Below are 24,230 nucleotides of genomic sequence, written 5' to 3' on the forward strand. Positions count from 1 at the left end.
TTGTGCAGAGCTCAAGGAGCAGGTAGAGAGACTAAGAAGTATTAGGGACAGTGAAAGGGAAATTGACTGGTGGAGTCACACCTTTCTAACCCAAAAGAAGTCCAGAAGGAGATGGTGAAGCCCTGTCCCTCCTGCCATCAGGCAGTTGGAGCAAACCAGGTGGATGGGAGGGAATGGAAACAGGTCCCTCATCAGAGAGGCAAAAGGATCCCCTCCCAACCCCCACCATCTCCCCAGGTGCCCTTCGAGAACAGTTATGAAGCCCTGGGACTCAGAGAATCAGGCAGAGGACAGAAAGATCTGTCTGGAAGGTCTCCTGTTCACTCCCCATCTACCAGGCAGGTTACAACTACAGCTACAAAGAAAAAAGAAGGGTAGTTGTAGTTGGTGACTCCCTTCTGAGGGGGAACTGAGGGCCCTATATGTCAACCTGACTCATTCCCACGGGGAGGTCTGCTGCCTTCCTGGGGCCTGGGTGAGGGATTTCAGTAGGAGACTCCCCCAGCTAATTCGGCCCTCTGATTATTATCCACTGTTGGTAGTCCAGGCTGGCAGTGATGACATTAATGGAAGAAGTACTAAGACAATTAAAAAGGACTTCAAGGCACTGGGTCACTTAGTTGATGGGTCAGGAGCACAGGTGGTGTTTGCCTCAATTCCTGCAGTAGCAGAGATGAATGAGGGGTAGGAAAACCTATCATGTCAATAGGTGTCTAAGGGATTGGTGCCACCATTGGAACTTTGGGTTTTTTGAGCATGGGCCAAAATTATCAAACCAGTCTCTTCAAACCAGACGGGCTTCATCTATCTAGCAAGGGCAAAAGGACTCTAGCCTATAAATTGGCGGGGCTGATGAGGGCTTTAAACTAGGTTTGAAGGGGGATGGGGTTGAAACCGGGCTCTCCAGAAAGGAGCCCAAGGGTGGATAGCCCAAGTTAAGAGCCAAACCAGCAGCCCAGCTGAAGTGCATGTACACCAACACACACAGCATGGGCAACAAACAGGAGGAGCTGGAAGCCATCATGCAGCAGGAAAGCTGTGATGTAATCACTATCACGGAAACGTGGTGGGATGACTCCCATGACTGGAGTGCTGCCATGGGTGGCTACAGGCTCTTCAGAAGGGACGGGCAGGGTAGGAGAGGTGGAGGGGTAGCTCTGTATGTTAGAGAGTCTCTTGACACTGTAGAAGTTGAAGTCAATAACGATAAGGTTGAGTGTCTGTGGATCAGAATCAGGGGGAAGGCCAACAAGGCTGGTATCGTGGGGGGAGTCTGTTACAGACCACCCAATCAGGATGATAAGGGGAATGAATTATTCTACAAGCAACTGGCAGATGTTTCGAAATCGTCAGCCCTTGTTCTCATGGGTGACTTTAAACTGCTGGATGTCTGCTGGGAACTCCGCACAGCAGAGAGGAGGCAGTCTAGGAAATTCATAATTTCCTGCTCCAGCTGGTAAATGAGCCCACCAGGGGTGGAGCCCTGCTAGACCTGTTCACAAACAGAGAGGGGCTGGTGGGAGTCGTGGTGGTCAGTGGAAGTCTGGGACACAGTGATCCCAAAAATAATAGTTTTCAATACTCAGGGATGCAAGGAGGGCTGTCAATAAAACCTCTACGTTGGACTTCTGGAGGGCAGATTTTTGGCCTATTCAGAAGACTGATTCAGAGTGTGCCCTGGGAAACAGCCCTTGAAAACAGAAGGGTCTGGGAGGGATGGATGTAACTTCAAGAAGCAAGTCTTGAAAGCACAGGAGCAGCTGTCCAGGAGTGCTGAAAGGCGAGCTGGAGAGAAGATGACTGGTCTAGCTGAACAGGGAGACTTTTGAAAGAAATTAGGGTAAAGAAGAGAGCCTACTGATTATAGTTAGGTTGTGTAGAAAGAAAATTAGAGAGACAAATAACATTGGAATGGGCTGCCCAAGGAAGTAGTGGATTCTCCATCCCTGGAGATACTTAAAAGAGACTGGATGTGGCACTCAGTGCCATGGTCTGTGGAGCAAGGGTTGGACTTGATCTCAGAGGTCCCTTCCAACCCAGCTGATTCTATGATTCTAAGCCTCAGACCAGGCAGAGAGTTCCCAGCCTCCTGTGCTCCTAGGGGACAGTTTCCCTCTGGACATAGAGAGATGGAGCTTGAAGGATACCCCAGGAAGAGATGCAGAAACAGTGGTGGTTTAAAGACGAGGAAAAACCCCTCCTGCAGGCACTCAAGGATGTGCCCACACAGCAGAGCTTTTGGGGCTGCAGGTTGCCATCACCCCTCAAAACTTCTCCCACCCAGAGGTTCACCAGATACCACTGCACAGCAGCCTTCCTGCTATCCAGTCCTCCATGCTCCCAGATAGTTCTAACACCAGGAGCTTTCCAAAGGCCTCTCCCCTCTGGAATTCATTTGACATAAGCTATAATAAAGCCATGCTTTTTTATTGCATGTTGTAAAGCTCATTTGTCCAGATAGATCCAGCAAGAGCCATGCACTTGAGCCTTCCTGGGGATGAGCATCCCCTTGATGTAAAAGCCTGACAAAGGATTCTGGAAATGCAGGAACTTGGATGCCTTCACAGAATCTCACTGACAACATAAAAAATCCTTTCCTCAGCAGCACAGCACTTTTATTTCCCAATTTATAAAGGGAGAAGCTGCTTCATACTTCACCTTCGTTCTCAACAAGAATAAAAGAAGTAAAAAAATACTGCCCTGTCTAAACCCAGGATTTTAAGAGCATTAAAGCTCCTGACTGAGACTATAAGCCCAGCCTGCTCCATATTCTAACTGAAAGTAGTCTACAGCAGTTGCTTAAGAACAAAAGTGTACCTGCATGGAGTGACCCTGACAGTGCTATGTGCTCCTTCCAGCTTCAGGGAGGAGTGTGGGAAGATCTTCCACTTGTCTTGCTGTGCATTCAGCTCAGATGGACCCATCATTCTCTATAGTTTTATTCCAGTTTCCCACTTGATCCCTCCCAAACCCTTCCCAGCCTTCCCACCACCCTAAAAGCACCAATGTGTGACACTCTCTGCCAGCACCAGCAGCAGGGTGGCTTTGCTGTTACAGGTGCTGAGGCACAGAACAGAGCAAACAAATGGGGTTTGCTGGGAGTAAACAGACAGGAAAATGGATCCAGGTCTCCTGGATCTCATCAGTGCTCTCATCATTGTCTCTGCTGCCTTAGGAAAGGGAAACCATGGAAAAAAGAGAAAGAGAAGAGCCCTAAGGATGTAAAAAACTACAATACAATCAAAATAAATAAATAAATTTGAAACTTTGGCCACCCTAAGAGGTAGGGCCAGGCTCGTGTCATGAGCGACGGGGAGACAAAGGGTGCAAAGGGTACACGCCAATTACATACAGGAAACTGAGCATTAAAAAGGGGGGAGCAAAAGGAGCCCGAAGAACTCTTGGCAAACCATGACAGTGGTTTGAGCCATTTAAAACTGAGAAGTTTGGTTGAAGCTGGATGCTCAGGGCCCAGCTCAGTATCTGCACAAAGCAGTGGGAAGTGAGCAATGGGATCAGCACAGCTGCTCTGTGCCTGATGCACCGAACCGGGGTGGAAATCCCAGCAGATGACTCCAGGGATAATGTTAAATCCATCACAGCATTCTGCCCTCCCCTGCTCATCCCACACCACCTTCAAAACTTCTGGTTTGCAACTGGCTGTTATGATGATAGCATTGCAGACTGTCTCTTGGGGGATAATCCTAAATTTTAAGTGACAGCTCATGGGCATCTTCTCTTTCTTCTGAAATGCTGTCTTACACAGCACATTAAGTATTTTGGAGATTAATAACTGGAGCAAAGCCTTCTAAATCTTGGTGTCCTCATGGAGATTTAGCAAAGAATGGTTAGTGTTTGAAGTTGCTGTGACACAGGAAACATAAGAAGCCTTGAAGACCAAAAGCAGGACTCGTGTGCAGCTCAGCTATCTGGGACATTAAACATGTGATCTATGTTTAGTCTCCAGGGCTTCTCTCTGACGTGGTGTTTCCACCCAGAGCAGGTCTTGGGGACCCTGCAAGAGGTGGAACCCAGTCTGAGCCCTCTTTTAGCTTAAATAGACCAAGCTTACCACTCCTGGTAAATTGCAACTTCTACTTTTGTATTCTTTGACCTGAATTAGGTGATAACCCAATTATATAACAAGGTTACAGAATGCTTTGAACTTCATAATACTGAAGACCAAATGGGAGCCACTTGACCATCCCTGAGCTGGCAATTACACTTTATCAGCTTCCAGGTCCCCCACCAGGATAAAGACACTGCAGACTTTGAAGCTGCTTGCACCAGCAGCTCACTCCACAGCAGCCCTGTGATCACTTGGCCAAGGGCCTCACAGCATCAGTTCCAGTTTTCTGTCTACAGAATTATTACAGAATTATGGGTTGGGTTGGTTTTTTTTTTTTCAGTAAAGTTCTTTCATTATAACAATTGCTCCTCACACAACCAGAAAGCTCAGTAAAAAGGAGCCAAGCAGAGAGCCCCTTGCTCTCTCAGGTGGCTTAAGAAAATGAACAGCAGGAATAGTCCAAGTGCCTTCTGGGCTTGGTGAGCCCTGTGCCAATTTTATGGAAAACCCCTCAATTCTGTACACAGGTGAGAGAACACCTTGCCACAAGTATCACAACAATGAAGATCCACCAGGACTCCAACCACCACTGCTGTCAAAACCAATGCTGCTGAGTCCTCCTGCCCTCAGCACCACCACCACCACCCCTTCCATTTGTCTCCTGCCAGCACCAATGCTCAGAGAGCACCAGAGCAAAACTGAACTCCAGTGAGTAAAATTCATCTCATTTTGCAACCTTGATGCTTTTCATGGTGCTGCTCCAAGCAACCGAATGCCTACCAGCACATTAACAACCTATGACAGTGATCACATTGTCCAAGCTCATTAGTTACTGCAGCTATTGTGGGGACAGAATAACAAATTAACAGCTAATATTGAGGAGATTATAAAATGATGCTTCCTTGGAGCTGTTTAAGCAGTGGATCTGTCATCTCTGTACATAACTACACAGCTCTGCTTTAAATTAATGCGAGTGAAGTGGTTGGCACAATCTAGCCAAACATTTAAAAGCAATATATACAACAATGCAGTACACAGATACCCTTTAGGCCTTCACTCTGGAACACTTTTATGCACAGCATCCTCTTATTCAGCAGCCAACACCAAGTATCACAACAGATTTCTGTATTTTAAGTACCCACTCTGCCATAATAGCTGAAAACATGTCAGGAAGGGGTCAAACAGCAATGGGACTTCATCATACTCTGTTCCAGGTCACTGACATGACCTGGGATCAGGAAAGACATCTGGCTGGGGTGTAGCTTTGCCACGTTTCAGCACAGCATGTTTTTCCACATTTTTTAACCACCCATTAAATTCCTCTGATGGTCCTGAAAATGACTGTGCCTCCAGGCAGCTGGGGAGAGAATCAACAGTCTGAACTTGTGGTTACCTGAAGGCAGCAAAATCCCTTCTCCTCCTCCTCCTCCCCTGCCCAACAGTCCACTAGGACCAGCCCAAAGGTGCAGCAAGACCTGCATTCCTCCCACCTGAGTGACCAGGGTTGGGTCCTGCAGGAACCATGCAGAACCCACAGGCTGGCTGAGCAATACCTGACTGCAGGAACCCTCTGTGCTCAGGTTGAGACCTCTGAGAGAGCAGATTTTTCTTTTTAATATCACAGACCTGGGCAGCACTCTTCAAATCCAAAAATATGTGTATCACATCCTGTGGCAACAAACTTCAGCAAGCATCTAGAACTTTATGTTCTTTGTTTTGAATCAGCCAGGAAATGACAACCTTGATGTTCTGTGGCCACTGGGACAGTAAATCATCACCTGGTCACCTTCTTTATACCAGTTATGGTCTGGATATTTTTTTAGTCTGGACTTTTTTTTTTTTTTGTCTTACCTTTCCCAGTCGAACTGTTCACAGTTCTTGCTAAACCCAGAGAGGCTGCTTAGGTTTCAGTTCAGCATTGAATATTGATTATTCTTTTGGGAAAGCAACAGCAAGTTGTTCAGTGCAAGAACTGAATTCCCAGTCAAATTTAAGTTATGTGCAGCAGGACAGGGGCCTGGCTGCAAATCTGCATTTTTTAGCAAGGCACAAGCAATCAGGTACATCCTTATTGCTGTACTCTTTAAGGAGGTCAAATTACTAAAACATGCCAGTCAGTGGTAAAGCAGAAAAAGTTTGTTTTCTTGCTAGAACAACTTTTAATAAGGAACTCCCACCAATCAAGAGCCAACACTCTTTAAAACTCTTTAGGACTGCACAAGAACTGACAGTCCTGGTCTGAGGTTCCTTGATGGCTCTGTCTTTACAGCTGCACAGTGCTTTGTTTGGTCAGTTTCAACCAAGACATCAATATCACTGAATGGAAACAAAGTCAAAAGGTACCTGAAATCCCACTGCGGTTTAGCAGAAAGTGTGCAGCAGGAAGGAAATCCAAGGAGAGGTGAGGCCTCAGGAGGAAAGGCACAGCTCAGCCCCAGTGGCCTCCAGCAGCAGGACATGCCATGCCCAACGTGTCCTGACACTCGATTGCTGCAAGGAGCCAAGGGGACACCTGCTGGGCTGACTGGCTTGATGCAAGGCAGTAAAAGCCCTTTAAAACCTTTAATTCAAATTAAATTTTAAAAAGCTGGAAAACTACACTTTCAACCCCCCCCGAGCCCTGCTAGGGCAGTTTACAAGGCAGTATTTTTCCCTGGAATGCACTTCTGTCGTGTTGCTCCTTGCTGAGGCACACTCTGGTGCAGTGCACAAGCAGCTCCAAGCCTTGCAAGTGCTACCAGCACCCCAGCAGGATTTGTCCTCCTCCTCCCAGGGACTGGATGAGATGCTCAGTGCTCTGAGTAGGCAGCAAGGTGAGGCTGTGCCTGTGTCCCACACACAGCTCCTGATCCAAGCTCTGTACTGTTCCCTCCCTGCAGGGCTGAGCCCGTGGAGGTGCTATGGCTGCTCACAAGGATTGCCTGTGCTGGGGGGCAGTGCCCTGCCAGGTGCCACTGCCTCTGCTGTCCTTGGAGGCTGCTTTGGAAGGCGAATGGGGACATAGACATTTGAAGCACAGTGTTCCTTGAGGTATTCTCCCCCTTTTTCTTCATAGTCTTTCCTGGTTATCCAACCTTCCTCACGGCTCATGTATTCCACTGCCCAATCCCTAGCTCCATACCAGGCATCTAAAACAGGGCTGGAAGCAAGGTGAACCTGGATGGAAGGAAAACAAAACAGGGTCAGTTCAAGACAGGAGAGAAAAGCCCTTTTCCCCTTAATTACAGTATTTATGGCACAACCACTGAATTTCAGAAGTCTGAGCTCATTATTCAGAGCCTCTGGGGAAGGGTAATGTTAGGAATGGGTTGGAAGTGTGTTTTCACCTCGAGATCAATTCTCCAGGAGCCTGCTCTGCTTCTACAGGTTGAGAACACACATGGACGTAACAAATTCACAACCAACAGCCCTCAGAGCTGGAAGCCAATGCTGCAAGAGTTGGTGGTACTGCCAAACAAGCACCAAGTGCTCCAGCAAAACTTTCTGCCTACTTGAAGTAGCAGAGAGGAACACTGCAGGCTAAGAAATCACTGTATGTGAGGAAGGTCCACAGGTACTCTCTCCACTGGTGTAGCCTCATACTTCCATTTACATTATTCCTACTACTGTAGTGTGACTGCTACAGATCAGCTATGGGCCTGCTGGAGTGGACACCTCCCAAATCCCAAGTGAGATATCTGTGAAGTGACAGACATCTGATAGGACCACACTACAGAGTGTATTTTAATGGAAAGAAGGAATCTCCCCATTCCCATGGCCTGTACATCTGTACATCTCTCAACCCCAATTACTTTTGAACACAGATAACCAAGCTGTTAATAACCATCATATCAATACATGTACCTGAAAAGATGACTGGAATGGCCTCATTTCAAGGAGTTCCTTCTGCACCCTGGCTTTCAGTCCAGGGTACATTGTATTTCCACCAGTGAGAAAAACATTCTGGACAAGAGTAGCTTGTTGCTCCTTTGGATACCTACAGGGAACAAAAACAACTTCAGTTTTTCTCAAGGACATCTCTCCTGTGAAATGAACAGCCATAGGGAATGCTGATACCTTGTATTCAAGATTCACTTTGAGAAACTGTCTTCATTTCCCTAGCATGAAAACCTGGGTCCATTTGCTTTCTGGAAATCCAGGTGAATTTTTTTCAGGTAGAAGAAAATCTTTAAAACACTTTGTGCCCTGTAGCCTGTCAATCAACAGGTCAGTAGAGCTAGAATTCTTACATTCAGAAAATGCCAACTTCTATGTCCATACAGTTCAGGGGTAACATTTTGCTAGTGCTGAGTTGTCTGGAAATAGCTGTCCAGCAAGCAAGGCTACACCACAGCTTAAAAATGTCAGCCCTGATTTTGGTCTCACAAAGACAGAGACTGTCAGCCTCTTGTTTCAAGGCATTTTACAAGGGTTTGTTGTTTCCCTCTTGAACAAGTTGGATGAGGGGGCTCCAAAGCAGGCTGTGTGCAAGACAACCCACTGGGGTGCAGGAAAAACAGATTCTGTATCATTAATAAGTAAATAAAAATAATTTATTTCACCCTTATCACATCCTTTTTTATTCTTATTTTTCATGTACATTTTAAAATGGACCAAATAAACTAGTTCAGTAGTACCTGTATGCTGAATCACCTAAATACAAATAAATATACAGGAGAGGTGGGCTTAAAAATTTTTTTACTGATGGTTTAATCAATCAAAAGGTTTGGAGACCATTGACTGAATAGAGGCAGAGTTACACATGATTTTCAGAACAGGAAGACATGTCTAACCTGCAGTGCTCAACTCCACCAGAAAAAACTATTCAAAGATATTACTGTTAAGTAACCAAAATTGCAAAAGCTGACACCAAAACAAGACTCATTTGCTTGAAGTAAATGCCAAGCAGCTTTGTAAACTCACCTCTCAAGGACATACTGCATAGTTTCTGCTATACCAGCCTGGTCTTCTCCTATCAAAGAGGGCTGGAAGATAATCTCTGGAGCTCTGATTCTTTCAGTGCCAAGAAAAAGCTGGTGGTACTCTGCCAGGTTAAACACAGGCTTAAAAATATAGAAAAGCAGCAGAAAATCATGTTAAAGATAGTAGTATTCTAGAATAAGCAGAGTTTTCAAACAATTCTGACTAAAAACCAGATGGTAATACTCTCACAGCAAAGGGGCCATGCTGTGAAAATTTAAAATGGGTCAAGAAACCAGACTTTTCCTACACTTTGTCCTGTCTGGTGCCACCCAGTCCTAATGCTCAAGCTCCCAGGTTGAAAGCTGTGTCCACTGGAGCCTGGGTTATGGATCACAGACAAAACCCCTTGAGCAGGATGTTTTCTTCCCCCTAATAACATGGCACTGCTTGCAGGGTGAGCCAGTGGGTACATTCCTGTTCTAAACCATCAGCTAAAATTCTCCTCTCTTCATGTCCAGTTCAGATAGTTCAAGCATCTCTTCCAAGAGCAGGCAAACAATGTTTGCATTTGGAGAAATGTTAACAGACTGCCTGGACAGCCAGGAGACAGCAGCCTCTGGTGTGAGATGTAGAGACAGAAATCAAACCTGCACTGCAGCAACAGGCTTCTCAGCTTCAGGTTGTTCTTCAGCAAATAAAGGTTCAAACTCATTAATACTTTCCACATCCTCCAGGGACTGTTCACTGCCCAATGGCTCCAAGTCAGGAGTCTGGGAACAGAGAAGGTATAAACAGGTAGTTAACCCAGGGGTGCTTGGCACATCTATGACTTCAATTCTGGTGATACATTTGTAAAATGCAACCCCTGTGTCCTCAAATCTCAACTCCTGAACGTGACTGAAACCAAACCTGATGTTGCCCAGCACTAATGACAAAAATAAAAATGGTGAACAACCCAGAAAGCACAAGTTAAGACAGAAATCCAGTCAAAGCATAAAAATCAAACACTTGAAATAAATTTATTGCCATGGCAGCTCAGAAATTCAAGGCCTCAGTCAACAGACTGACTGCCAGAATCCCAGTCAGCTGTGTCCTAAATATAACAACACACTAAAATGTATTAAAACAGCTTTTTAAATGGGTGAAAACTTGGTGCACTCCCAGCACCTCTAACTGCTCTATAATTACCATGAAATTCCTTGCCTTGCTTTTGTGGAGCTGGAAAACAAATATTTGCTGGCTACAAAGCCACCACACATTTTTTGACAGTTTCAACCACCAAGTGTTTGCACACAGGATGTACCAAAAGCCTTTGTATTTTACACAGATGTGAAGGTTCTCCCAAAGCTCCTTCACAGCAAAAGGCATGGATAGATCTTTAATTATAGCCTTATAGATCTATACCTTTGGGATTCTGTTGCTATAGATTGGTGGGTTTGTTATTTTAAACCTAAAACATCTGTTGCAACGTTTAGGAAGTAATACCTGTAAATATTTGTAAGTATGTAGCTTGGTACAGCAAGCACAGAGTCACCTCATCTCCAACACTTATGCTTTCTTAAATTCCTTTCTTTTTGTGTCTTAAAGAAGGCCACAAATTGGCAACAGAAAGATAAATAGAACTCAGATGAAGACTTGGCACAGGCTCTAGGACATCATCAGCTTTTAACCTCCTTCCCAGGGCCACAGAGGGATTTTATCTGTCTTCACAAATGGATCCAGCAATAATTATAGGTGCTCTCACAAAGCACAGATTAAAAAAAAAAACAAAAACCAAAAAAAAAAAGGCTTTCAGATTCCTTCCAAAGTCTGAGTAGTCTGAGACTACACCTAGTAAAGAAGCTGGGATCCAAGGGACATCTCAGAGCTTCAGCAAAACCACTGGGCAAAACTACAGCAAGCTGAGCGTTTCAGTTCCCTTTTCCTACATCAATTGCTTCTGAAAGAAGGCAGAAAGATTCTTTACCAAAATGGTAAATCTATCATCTACCTCAACTTTGCTCAAACACAGTCATCCATGTAAGACACAAGAACTCCTACATCTGGTACCACTCTCCTCTATGCTTCCATTTTCTGTTTTGTTTTTTCCTCTACCTTTTCTTGAGCAAAGACTCAAGATGTAGCTAAAAAAGCTCTGCTTTGGGTCTTATTTCACTTATTTCACCAAAATTAATGCAAAAGCAGAGCTAGAGGTTGGTTTCCTTATGGTAGTTGCTACATTTATAACCTCTAACCTTAAGTAAGGACAGTGGTTGGCCTATGCTGCCAGGGGTAAGTTACAAGGTGAAGCAGCAGTACCTTCTCTGACTCCCCAAGGCTATTTTCTCTTCTGTTGCACTTCTTAAAGGTGTGCAAGAAATTTTTAAGGAAATTTAATTTCATGTAAGTGTATAGTTCAGGAAGCCTTGAGATGATGCTTAGATCCATATGGCATCAAACTACATGTCCCAGAGCACAGTGCAGAACAGCAAAAGGGTTACTGTTTTCAGGCATAAAAACAGAAATTTCACCTTCTGCAGCCACATAGGAAAGGGAGAAGAAAGAGAAGAAGTTGCTAAATTAGCAGTGAGTTGCAGTGTGTTAAAAGAAAAGCTTAGTTCAACAATACAAGTCTGAAGGGGCACATTTTCAGACATAAATCAATTCTCTCAGATATAAGAAAATTAGCTTGGTGAAAATATTGTACCTCTGGCTTGCTGTCCACAACATCTACTTCAATACTGACTTCTGCTTGTAGGATTTTCTGCTTTGTTTGTTCTACAGACAGACTCAACTTGTTGATGTAAGACTGAAGTTCTTCTGCAGAGTCCATGTTCAGCTCCACCAAAGCTTTATGGAACTGATCCATTTGACCATCTTCTAAAAGTTCCTACAGACAGATCAGAGTTAGCTGTGATGAACAATACAAGGTAATCAACTGTTACCTGTGCAGACACTTTGCCTTCAGTACTAGATGTGAGGATCTGCATGGTTTGACACCATTCAAAGTATTTCAGAGCCTGGAAGCATCCTCTGCATCAATAATCCCCTTTTATGTTGCAAGCAACCTCAAAAAGCTCCTCTCAGAAAACAGCCAGGGCATTCATAGCATCTTTACATCAATGCAGGGCCTGATAAAGCTCTGAGGGCAGCCTGCTCTCCTCCCAGAAGGTGAGAGAGAAACCTCAGGAGTGTTTACCTGCACATAGAGTAGCCTGTCCAGCCTCTCCTGGTCAAGCTGCAGCTTCTCTTCCCGACGCCGTGCATTGAGCTCCTGGAGGCGCCGCAGCTGCTGCTGCCTCCTCTCCTGCTTCTCCTCTGATGTCAGAGTGCTTCCCAGCAGCTTGTTAGAGAAGGGCAGCTGCATCTTGTGCATGTTGTCCTCATAGTACTCTGGGGACCTCCACTTCTGTAGCTCTGAACATTTTTGAAAGCAAAAGAACTATTTAGCTAGGCTGGAAGCAATGGTTTGGATGTTGTGCAGGCTCCATGCGACGTCAGACTTGGAAGAAAGGAGACACCAAAGGTTGAGCCTAGAATTCTGTCCCCTCCTGGCACTTGCCTCCATCTTTAGCCACCCCCTCAGAGCAGTCACACACCCAGAGCACAGTTCCTGGTGCTCTGATCTCCAGCATGCAGGAAACACAGTACTAAGAACTGGGAAGTCCATACTAACGTCTCTTCTCTCTTCCCCAGGTAGGGGAGAGTTCTCAGACATCCCTAAGGAATTCAGAAATTGAAGAAAACACTTTTCTTTGGTCACTATTGAAGATGAAATTTACCCTGGACATTCTAGTACTTCTTTAATTCACTAAATTTTATGAGAAGTGTCCTCTGCAACTTTAGAAAACTTAAAGCAGATAAGAAGCAAGGAGGACAGATGCAGAAATCACCTTAACCATACTATACCAAGTATATACCAACTATACTACTTTTGTTAGCAGTATAAAGTAACCAATAAAATAAATTCATTTTAATTGTTTTCCTCTGAAATGATCCCAATTTTTATTCACTGAACACAGAGTATTTTTTTAAACGAATCTGTGTTTCTATCTTAATGTTAAATTCAAAACTGTTGCCAAGCATTTCCCATGAGGCAGATGGGCAAGCACCACAAACCCAGCTACCCAGAAAGCAAAACAGCAACCCATTCTTTTTTTACCCCCTCCTAGAATCCCAGCCAACTTGTGCACAAGAGAAGACAAAACTAAGTCTGGATGAACACAATCCAGTGGTCATCAGAGCTGGTTTTACCCTCTATGTAGTCCTCTGCAATGTAGCTGTGCTCATGCAGGATTTCCTCCATGCGACTGAGGGTGATGGCAGCGAAGTGTCCCGGGTACTTGAGCTGCAGGAGGCGCTGGAGATACACGGCTGCCTGGCACCCTCCCAGGTTGATCCGTTTGCAGTTTTTAGCATCCAGCCTGAAAACACAAAGAGAAACAGCTGAGACTGGGGAGATCCACAAGTTCAGCCCAAACCAGACTTCCTACTCGCCTCTCTGTTATTTGATTTCTGATCTGGTCAGGTGGGGAGATGAATATTCACAGGTAAATTATTTGTCTCTGTCAGCAGAGAATGACACACCTGCTTGTCTCAGACAGAAAGCATGATCACAAACTTTGATCATTGCAGATACCTTCTGAAAGGCTCTGCTCCAATTAGAAAAAAAATTAAACATTAATTCCTTGTTGTTTTAGCTACAACAAGGAAGTGTTCTACTTTAAGAAGGTAAATGGTGGCTAAAAGTATCTCCTTTAACCTTTGCAACATTTCACAGTTGCCCAGGTGTGACCCTCAAAAATTAGAAGCATCTACCAGATAAAATAAAAGGATTAAAAAAAAAAAAAAGCAAAAAACCCAGAGTAGAGCAATATATCAGCATAATCAGAATGAAAAAAGTCTGAAGAACTGCAAAGCCCCCACAGAGCACTTTGCTTTGTACCAAAGCTGCTTAAAAAGCTATTATGTGTTTATGATCTCAGGGAACATATCCCCTTCTACTTTTGAAAGTACTGATCTACTCAAGAGTAGCAACTAAAACCACTACATGCTCATGGGCAGCACTGCTTCTCCAATTCAAAATTCAATTGGACTCAGCCAAATCTGCAGATTTACTTCCAGCCTGTCAGTATAAACTGAATAAGAGGAACTGAATACTGGAGGAATTCCAGTGTTTGCATCACTGGAAAGTCAATGCCTGACACAGAGAGGCTGCACTGTGCTTAACACACCCAGAACTCACCTGCCCTCTAAGACTGGCAAAATGTGTGTACACTGATAGCCTGAAGATATGACCAAACCACTGCAAGGCCAGCTCTGTCTTCTGTTGTGGTAAAAACTGTACAAGCTATCTACACCATAGGACACTTTAGGCACTTGGTAACATTCAAAGAGGAGCTCAGACATCATTTGTCTTGAATACAGAGGATTGCACACAGCTTCTGTCAGAACAATTGGATGATCAACACAACCCTGTAAGAGATGAGAAAAAAGAAAAATAATAAAGGTATAAGGGAAAATAAAGGGATACTTATCCTTGATACTTCTGTTTTTAACAACAGCAAGAAGTCCTCCAGAACAGCCATGTGAAAACACTATGCAGGATACTAACTGTGTATCTACACCTAGTGCTTAAGGGGGTAAAACAGAAGTCTTGTCTGCAGCAGGGCTCCCAATGTTGAGCCAACCAAAGAATAAGCTCCTAAGGATGGTGGAGAACTAATTTGTAAAAGCTTGCACAAATTATTAAAAAATTAAGTAACAAAAACCCATGCAATGAGGAGGTGAAGCGTGAGAGAAATCTGGTGGAAGTTCAGTTCACCACCAAGCAAAGCTTTCAAACTGGTGGTTGTCCCACAGGCAAAAGGCTTCAAGGTCTGAGAAGCAACTCTGAGCCCAGCTGGGAGACCACCCCAGGCAGTCCCTGAGCACTGCTAATGAGCGCTTGTACTGAGCAAACCCAGTGATGTTCAATGACCTTCTAAAAACTGATCCTGGAGGCTCCTTCCCAGCCAGCCTGACTGCAGTCCAAACCCCTCACCCTGCAGCCGTATCCTCCCCCTTTCATTCCAGCACCAAACCATCCCGAAACCAGGAGAACAGCGAGGCCTAAAGCCACCCCTGGGATCCCCCGCGTTACCCCAGCAGCTCCTCAGGGACCTGCACGGAGGGGACAACACAACATCCCCGGACAACCTGAGGAATCCTGAGCCCCCCTCAACCCCCCTACCCACCCCGGCACAACATCTCCAGCACTCAATCCCCCTCAGGGTCGGGCCCAGTCTCACGGGTGGCTCCGGGACTGGGACCGGGCCTCCGCCTCCCTCCCTCCCGTCCCAACCTGGGAGGTGACGCCGAGGCGCTGGAAGACGTGGTCGAGGAGCAGCTCCTGGAGCTCCAGCTGGACCGGGACGTTGCGGTCGAAGGGCGAGCGGAGCAGCCAGCGCAGGGGTTCGGGGCTGCCCAGGTCGTTCCCCACCTGAGTCTCGGTCCCGGTCCCGCCGCGGGCCCCGCGGCTGCGCGCTGCCAGAGAGCGGAACCGCAGCAGGGGCTCGGCCGGGACGGAAGGATCCGGGGAAGCCCAGCCCGCCCGGGTCTGGAAGGAGCCGTTATCGATCACCAGCGGTACCGGGTGCGGTGTCCGCACAGCCGCGCTCGGCTCCAGCACCGGGTCCGGGGCCCAGCGAGCATCGCGGAAAGAAAACACCCGCGAAGCGGCCGCCATTGTGTGCCCAACCCCGATCCCTCCGGCCGGGAACGAAGGAGAACGAACACGGGTTCCGGGAGGCGGCGGGGCCGGGGGGCCGGGGGGCCGGGCGGTGGTTGGATGGAGAGGATGGATGGATGGATGGATGGATGGATGGATGGATGGATGGATGGATGGATGGATGGATGGATGGATGGAGAGGATGGATGGATGGATGGATGGATGGATGGATGGAGAGGATGGATGGATGGATGGATGGATGGATGGAGAGGATGGATGGATGGATGGATGGATGGATGGATGGATGGAGAGGATGGATGGATGGATGGATGGATGGATGGATGGATGGAGAGGATGGATGGATGGATGGATGGATGGAGAGGATGGAGGGATGGATGGATGGATGGATGGATAGGGTGTTTGTATTGGGTGGTTGGATGGAGAGGATGGTGGGATAGGGTGGTTGGATACACAGGATGGTTGGATAGGGTGGCTGGATGGACACAATATTTGGATAGGGTGGTTGGACACACACGATGGATTTCCATCTCCCCAGAAAAGCAGTGGATTCCCCATCACTGAACACTTGGAAGGCTCATCTTGCCCTGGACCACCTCATCTAACAGTGTCCCTACCTAGGAAGGTTGGATGAGGTGATCTTTGAGGTCCCTTCCAGCCTGGTGTTCTGTGATTGATTGGAAAGGAAATCACCAATATCCTGATTTTCAGAAGTGCCTCAGCCTGCAACCCCCACGGTGTGAAACAGGGACTGAAATACTTCTCAGCCTTGAAGGCCATGAATGCCTCTTCTCCTTCCTCACCCAATGCACAGCGTGGGGATAGCAGCTTTACTTTACCACACAGGGGTGTTATTAACATGAATGAATAAGAATTAATTAGAAATAATAATTTACAAAGTTCGTTTAGACTTTAGGATTAAAAGGCTTGCTGCAAGGAGGTCTTGCTACTTAAAAATAAACACAGAAGCAAGAACATTAAATGTTTGTAATAATCTGTAAAGTGCACTTATATAGTTGCTCTCTTCTCAGGTTTACTGAGAACACTACGATTTGGCCATTCAGCCCTCTATGAGGTGATAGATAATTGCTTTATTTTACTGGGGGAAAACACTGTGATGAAAACTGAGTTACCCATCACAAACCTGTGCCTGCTTTGATCAGTGCTCCTTTGCTATTAAGCAACACATTTATTGACACAAATCCCATGAAACTTGCAAGCTTGTCTTTCTTGGAAGATAAAAAAGCAAATTAAACCCATGCTTTTATTTTCCTAATGGGTTAACCAGTAGATGGAAACAAAGAGAAACAGTCGTGTTAATATGGGACAAACCTGTGCTTGGTGTCAAATAAGCAAGCCAGGGAGAAGTAATTTTTAGCCAATTATCCTCAAAACATCTCTGCAGGGCTGATTCTGGTTTATTGCTTTCTCAGAAGCATTTCAGAGGGACTGAAGTGTTTGGTTATCTCCCCTGAAGACAGAAACAGACCCTGGCCTATTGTTCCATCAGAAGCCTTGACAGCTTCCTACCTTGTGCTTAGCCTTGAAGTAGCAACTGAGGGACAATCAAATCAGATGCTTTCTCAGTTCTTCTTATCCCATGTTTAATCCTTGTTGCTCCCTCCCTGCACAGGGCTGTCCCTGAGCTGACCATCTGCTGACTGACAGGGTGATGCAATCAGGGTTATTAAAAGATAGTAAAGCAGAGCAGAGGAGCTGCTCTAAACTAAGTGTAACCTGAAGCAAGCAATGAAGTATCCTCTGGTTCCTCTGGTGAACGAGCTGACCTTTCCTCTTCTTTTCTTCTGGTTTTGTTTGCCATTTGTAATGCTGCTGATCATAGCAATTATCTGGCTACAGCTTCTGCTTACTGAAGGTAAGTTCTGCAGCTGATCAGATCAAATCCTCCTGCATAAAAGCTTTGGCTGGTAGCTTCACCTTTAAAGCACTCTGCTCACTATTTTTGGGCTGGTGCCAGTTGTTACAGAAGGAAACTGAAGGTGGTTTTAGTCCTGTTGGTAGCATATAAAAAACCCCAGAACTCAAATTATTATGCTTTGCTGCTAAGCATGCTTACAGGAGAAAAAGCTGCAGCTTGCTGTTCTTCCTCACCCTCTCCCTATTTCCCAAAGGTAATTTTACAAAGGCAAAGGACAAGGAAGTTTTGTAAATTTTTATGAAAACTATCCCCCAGTAAACAAACCTAACCCTCAAATGTTGTATACTTGCAAACTCTGCCATTATAGTTCTCTTATTTTTATTTTTTTTCTCCTGTTTTTGGAGGGGTAGGGGGCAGGGTGTTGCCACAGGAGCTGTCAGGGGATTCTTTTACCAATGCTGAAGTTGCTAAAAATTTTTTGAAGGGAGCAGAACATGCATTTTTGTTTAGCTGGGTATTTTGCTCCTTTTCTCAATCCATCACTGGTTCTTATTTCTAACATGTCAGTAACTGATAATAGGCTGTGATTTAGGCTAATAATAGTCCTGTTGATGTACTCATGAGGATTAAGCCTTGCTAGTAGATGTAATCCCAGCTGAGGAATGAATCTTAAACTCAAAAGCAGTGATTCTGCCTTTGCAGAACAGCTGTAGGAAGGAAAATAAGAACAATATTTCACTTCAGGAAGCTTTTTGGTGCCCTCTGTTCTAACTTAACGTGGTTGCCAAATTTGTAATAGATCCCACTGGAACAGCAGCAATGAAACAATACCCACAAACAGCAGAGCCTTATATTCCATGTGTGTGCACACTGAATTTTTTTAACTTCCAACTTCCCTTTTGCAGGCTTAGCACACAGCTGATTCCAGAACAACCCCTCCTTGCTTCAGTAATGAGGCATCTTCTCTCCATACACTCAAGAGCTCTCTTGTGTGTAGCAAAGCACAGTAATTAAAAAGTGGAGGTGGGAAGAGGTTGTGACAATTAAGCTGCCCTGAGCAGCAGAGGTGTGATTGACTGCCTCTGTCTGCAAAGCAGAATAAAATATCTCTTTTGCATAAGTAAAGGGTAGCTGGGCCACATACTTACACTTGAGTGTCAGCTTTTTGCCTGAACAAAGTACATTCTGGAGTCTCTTGATGCTTTAAATGAGATTTTCTACATTTACCTCCAAAAGTCCTGGCTCTTCATTGCCTGTTGCTAGTCCTAGGCCTCACGTAATTTGCACAAATCCTCTAAATTCCATTTTAATCATTAAGACCAGACACATTGCTGTATTTTTTTACATACTAATGTGCTCACAAGATTAAGACATTAAAGCATTTCTCAATCACTCTCAAGAGATACAAACAAGACCATGCTCTTATTAATAACTTACTAATTCAGTCATATCTCCTTATTTTATGCCACTTTACCCAAGGCACAAATAAAACCAGCTTGTATTTCATCTCCTTCTTTAATATAGTTGCTCATTAAGAGCTAATTGGTTAAAATGAAACACTTGTAGAGGCCTCTCATTGCCTAGTTGGGCTTGGAAAACCTTTAAATCAGCTGAAAAAGGCTCAGAAGAGCCTTCCCTAGCTTCTAGATAACACTTGTAAGGCTATAGGGAGAAAAAAAACAAATCACGTGCAGGTATTTTACATGTTTGGGCTTTTATAAACTTATTTCTAGCACAGATGCCCGGTGCAGAAAAAATAAAGAAAGAGTTTTCTGAGGAGCCTGATTCTGACTCAAAATTTGGGGATGAACCAACAGAAGAAGACTCTCAGAATGACCCTTCCAGTGTGTCAGACACCCGAGAGGAGATGCTGCAGTCTGGGAGAGCTGTGGAGACCCTGAGGCCTAAGCCTGCTTATCTGAGTTCATATCCAAAAAGCCAAAAGCAAAGTTTTTTTGCTGCAAGCTCAGACACCCAGTCTCAGGGCCAGAAGATAAGATCTTCCTATGCTGAGAGGAGCAGTGTCATGATGGTGAGTAGTGTGACCAGACCACCTCTTTGCATCTCTACTGCTTTTGTGCCTCACCTCTGATTTTTGTCACCTCTGACTCCCTGGCTCCTTGGATGAAAGGAAGCTGCAAGATGGGTTTCTGTTTGATGACTAACAGCAGATTTCTTCTGTTTTCCCTCTTTGGAATTATCCCTGTTGTAGACAAGGTAAAGGTAACACAAAATTGTACAGAGCAGCTCTCATGTGTGCACTGTATAATCATGTGTGTAGATACACTGAAAGGTATGGTTACTTGTTTAAAAATCTTTGGGAGTTGCATTCACAACAGTGAAAATTGCTCCCTATTCCTTTAAGATAAGTTTAACTCAACTTTCTAAACAAACTCTCCTGGGATGTATGGCTGATGCTCTGTATTTTTAAAAGCTGCCTCAGATTTCTTACAGTGGAACATGTGGCTAAAAATCAGACATATTCCAATAAGAAGCTAAAGCCCAAAGTCTCTTTGCAAGCCCAGTAGCCCAAATCCTCTTAAGCTTTATCCAAATCCCAAAAGACATATTTGAAGCAGTGGAAGAGCTTAGTGTCCTGTGTGCCTCCTCTTTCCTTCTGCCTTGACTGTCTGTTCCTTTGCAGAAGGGGCTCAGGGGTCTGATCTGTGCCTTCCCCCTCCTGTCCACTCCTTTACATTGCTGGGATTTTTGAATTGCAGCAGCTGAGGTACTTGCTGACATTTGCTTCCATCAGTTTTGTTGGAGCAGTAACCTTTGGTTGGCTGGAATAACAAAGGGCTGGTGACATCTTAAACTGCTGCAGTTGTTTGACTAGCACTCCCTGAAGCTGAGCTGTAGCATGGGATCACTAATATCTGAAGTTATTTCTGACATCATTAACACCACCAAGTCAGTGTGGTAACATTTTTATTTCAGTGCTGATCTTCAGAAGTTAGAGAAACAAAGCTAAGAATGAGCTTGGACTTTTCTAGGGTATAATTTGGCTCTCCTAGAGCTCTTTACACATAGGAGTACTAACTTTTCACAGCAGTATGAAAAACTGGGTTTAAACTTGCCTCTTGCAGGATGTGATAGTGGTACTAAAAGGCTTGCTGATTGTGTTGGGGGGATGAGGAAATGGAGCATGGATCTGTGTTCCCTAATTATTTGTATCCTACTGAAAACCGAACTTTTCAGAAAACACTGTTTGTGGCAATTCTCTTCCTGCTTTTCTTCACCAGCTGTTGTGCACCACACTTTCTTCTCTCACCTGGAGCTTTATTTGCCCATTGATCCAGATTTCAAACATCCTGAGGACTCAACTCCTGCCATCCTCTCTGAACACCTACATGGATCAGCTGGGTGCTTCACTGGGTGACAAAGTAATGAAAATCCTGAGTTCCCTGAGGCTGAAGAGAAGAGGGCCATTGGCTTTGGTCTTTGGGAGGAAGCTGGAACAGAGTGATGAAGCTCAGAGCACCACCTCAGGGTGAAACCAGAGCAGCTTTCCATGCCCATTAGCAGCAATCCTGCCCAGTGTCACCAGGAGCTACTGCAGCATGGCAGAGGGAGGTTCATTTGTCTGCAAAGGAAACTCCAGACTTAGTTATGACCTGGGTCCTGACAGCTATTTTCAGAGTCAGCAGTATTGACAAGATAAATATGAAATAGAAGACAGCAGCTCACCTCCCACCCAGAGCTTTGCTCTGCTCCTCTCCCTCTGTCCAGAGGGATGAATTCCTTCTGGATAAAGACCAAACACCCACCTCTGTTTACCACTCCCCATCTTGGATTTCAAGCCCATAAGATCAAGGCAAGAACTCTCACTAGTGTTTCTTTACTGGAGTTCAAATGTGGTACAACCTGGTGATTATTTTACTCATACTTCAATTAACACTTTCCTGATCTCCACCTTGTCATCTCTCAGAGTAGGAAGCAATTTTTCAGCACTCATTTTTAACAAATTAAACAAGCCTACCTCCAATTAACAAGGAATAATTAAGCCTTTAGCAGGTGCTGAGCTTGCATTTCCTTCCTATCTGCTCAGGATCTGCTTTTCAGCACAACTGAGAGGCTGATACAAGGTTCAATTACAACCCAAAGTGGCACCCAAAGACAATTTGACTTAACCAGTTAGTGAGACCACAAGGAGATTGGTGGGACTGGGCTGAGCTGTAATTTTCTGTCTTCAAGGGTTTCTTTCTGGTTTTCTCCAGTCTTTGGCCTATGAACTGAAACGCTGTTTGCTCCTGGTGTTGATGCACACGTTCAACAAATGCTTTTTAAAAAGAGGACCCAAATCAGGCAGTTGCATCCCAGAAAGCATGTTGCCTCTTGAGAAAAAGTGTTTGCTCTGTGCATGAAGCAACTGTGTGTCTCCAGGGTCTGGCATGGACAGAGTGTACCAGCCACGCTAACCTGGGCTAATGATGGAGTATGCCTTGGTTGTGTTTATTTGGCTTTTCCTCCACATCTCCTGAACTCCACATCTCCAAATATTTGTCCAGAGCAGCATGCCCTTAAATAAAGCTCATTTGTCCACATCTTTATTTTCCTTTGTCCTTTATTTGGAAGCAGCCCCTTCCCCCGCCCCCCCCCCAAAAAAAAAAAAAAAAACCCAAACCAATTTCCCATCCCTTAGTAGTTTGCAGAGGACATCTCGCGTCTCCCTAGAGGGTACCGTCCGAGAGTGCTGTTCCTTTTTTTGAGTTGAAGGGAGATGCTGGAGGGGCCGGATCCCGCAGCTGGGGGCGGCCCCGGCCCCGCCTTTCCCCCCCCCCATCCCGAGCAGGTCCGGCGGGGCCGCGGCGCAGGAGCGGGGGCAGCCGTATCCTCCCCTCCCTGGGCTGGTTCCACATCCCTCGGCACCCCCCTGGCTGGGTGACTGCTGGCCAGGGAGCTCCAGGCACCATTTGGGCTCTGGGGCTGCCCTGAGAGTTCGGATGCCTGCGGAGCGGCCATCCCTCTGCCTCTGCTCTGCTGTCCCCTCGCTCCGTCGCTTTTGTCTGCAGAGCTGCCCTACCCAGGTAGGGCTGATGCTGAGTGGTGGTGCTGAGACTCTGGTAGTGTCTCAGGTGTGTGTGTGTGGTGGGGGGGTTTCTCTTACTTGAGATGCGGCAGTGCTAAACTCAGTGCTAAATTGCTGCTTTCTTCATGTAGAATTTTGGCTTCTCCCGCGTTTCTGGGGAAGGGGGGGGTTGTTTCACCTCCAGCGCTACTGACATCTCCAAGCTGTCTTCCTTGAGCCAGAGAGAAGGACGTTTGCTGGCAGTCTCAAGGTTTGTTTTCCTCTTTTCCACCTCGTCTTAAAATCGTGTTGGCAATAAGGACTTCAATTTGCAGCTTAATCTCTGGGGCTTCCTGTGGTCTCTACAGGATTTCACTTGTTTAGGCATTTTGAATGTGGTTGGCACTCGGTTCATCTGACTTTACTGAGCAAGAAACCTTTTTACCTTGAGGCAGTTGCCAGACTGGTGTGGTTCAAATTAAAAACGTTTTATTTTGATCCTCATTCCACGATGTAGATGAACAGAGGTGAGGAGGTCTGCTCTCTAAAGACCCAGGAGAATATTTCTGCCTCTTGTGTTGCATGGTGATGTTGTAAAACCTGGTGAAAGCAAAGTGTATCCTTTGGGTAGTTTTTAGTATGTCTAAATGCACTTGGAATAGCTTTAGCCCTGCTGGGCTGGCTGCCACTTGCAATGGCTCTGTAATAGCAGGGGGGTTTGTGCCAGCATGCAAAAGCTGCTTGAGAAACCTAATTTGAGGGTACTGGTTCTTGCAGGGTTCTCCAGTACCACAGCTATGCTGCTGGCAGTAGTGTTTTTTACCTGGTTTTCCTGGCTCTGAGCTATGAGAAATACTGCACAACTAAATACTGGGCTATTAAGAACAAAACTTTTTTTGTGTCACTGTGGCTAAAAGCAGTTTAGAAAGGCCATTTTGGCTCTGGTGTGTGTCTGTGCTTCTTGCAAGGGGTTTATAATATGGGAACCTGACCTTGGGAATTGGGCCAGACAACAGGGCTTGGTTGGAACCATGTAGACTTCATTTTGTGGTCCACAAAATGGATTTTTATTTAAAATCTTTCTTGCCCTGGTTCTGTCTGTACCACCTGCCCCTGTGCGTATCTTTGCTGAGTGTTTGGAGTTTGCAGTGTGAATGTAGCAGTCTCTCAGCTGCCTTGTAGTTTGCAAGCACTTGAACAGCATCAATTATTTGTGATTTAATTCCCCCTTGGCTGCTGTATACAAAAGCTGTTTTCTGGGTATCAGTAAGACCAGTGGAGTTTCTATACTGTGTCAGTGCAGATTTGTATATTGCAGTAGAGCTTCTTTTAATGTGATTGCCTGAAATTGTTTCATGCTTTTTTTTTTCTTTAATTGAAGATTTTTTTTTTCTGTAGTCTTGGATTTAATTCACCTGTAAGGTCTCTTGTTTACCTCAAGCAAAGCACTTTTTCTCATATGTGCCCAGCAGCCTCTCTACATTGCTGCAAGGCTGAAGTTTTGTTGGCTGGAAAAGTTTGATATCAAGAACTGGACTGAACACTTTGGAGTGCAGTTCTTCCCTCAGCTATAGCTGGGTAGTCTATTTTGAATGAAATCAAGCCTTGTGGGAAGTGGAAGCCTGCATTTCTTTATATCAAACTGGATGGTAGATGATTTGTGACC

At 45.3% G+C, this 24,230-nt stretch overlaps 1 protein-coding gene across 2 annotated transcripts; it reads right to left on the reverse strand.

The window, feature by feature from the left end:
- Positions 1–6,239: 6,239 nt before the first annotated feature.
- Positions 6,240–15,685, reverse strand: ACTR5 (actin related protein 5). Of its 2 annotated transcripts, XM_030463297.1 has the most exons (10): positions 15,294–15,671; positions 14,196–14,425; positions 13,205–13,374; positions 12,150–12,367; positions 11,658–11,840; positions 9,619–9,741; positions 8,972–9,111; positions 7,913–8,045; positions 6,936–7,225; positions 6,240–6,898 (listed from the first exon to the last, which is right to left on the reverse strand). In XM_030463297.1, the coding sequence occupies exons 2-9, from the start codon at positions 14,360–14,362 to the stop codon at positions 6,968–6,970; spliced, it is 1,392 nt and encodes a 463-aa protein (XP_030319157.1). In that variant the 5' UTR covers positions 14,363–14,425; positions 15,294–15,671; the 3' UTR covers positions 6,240–6,898; positions 6,936–6,967. The 2 variants fall into 2 exon arrangements, with proteins under 2 accessions (XP_030319157.1, XP_030319156.1); XM_030463296.1 differs by having other exon boundaries at positions 6,240–7,225; positions 15,294–15,685.
- Positions 15,686–24,230: the final 8,545 nt, after the last annotated feature.

The sequence above is a fragment of the Calypte anna genome, chromosome 20 (genome assembly GCF_003957555.1).
Source record: "Calypte anna isolate BGI_N300 chromosome 20, bCalAnn1_v1.p, whole genome shotgun sequence".
In the NCBI taxonomy this organism is placed as follows: Eukaryota; Metazoa; Chordata; class Aves; order Apodiformes; family Trochilidae; genus Calypte; species Calypte anna.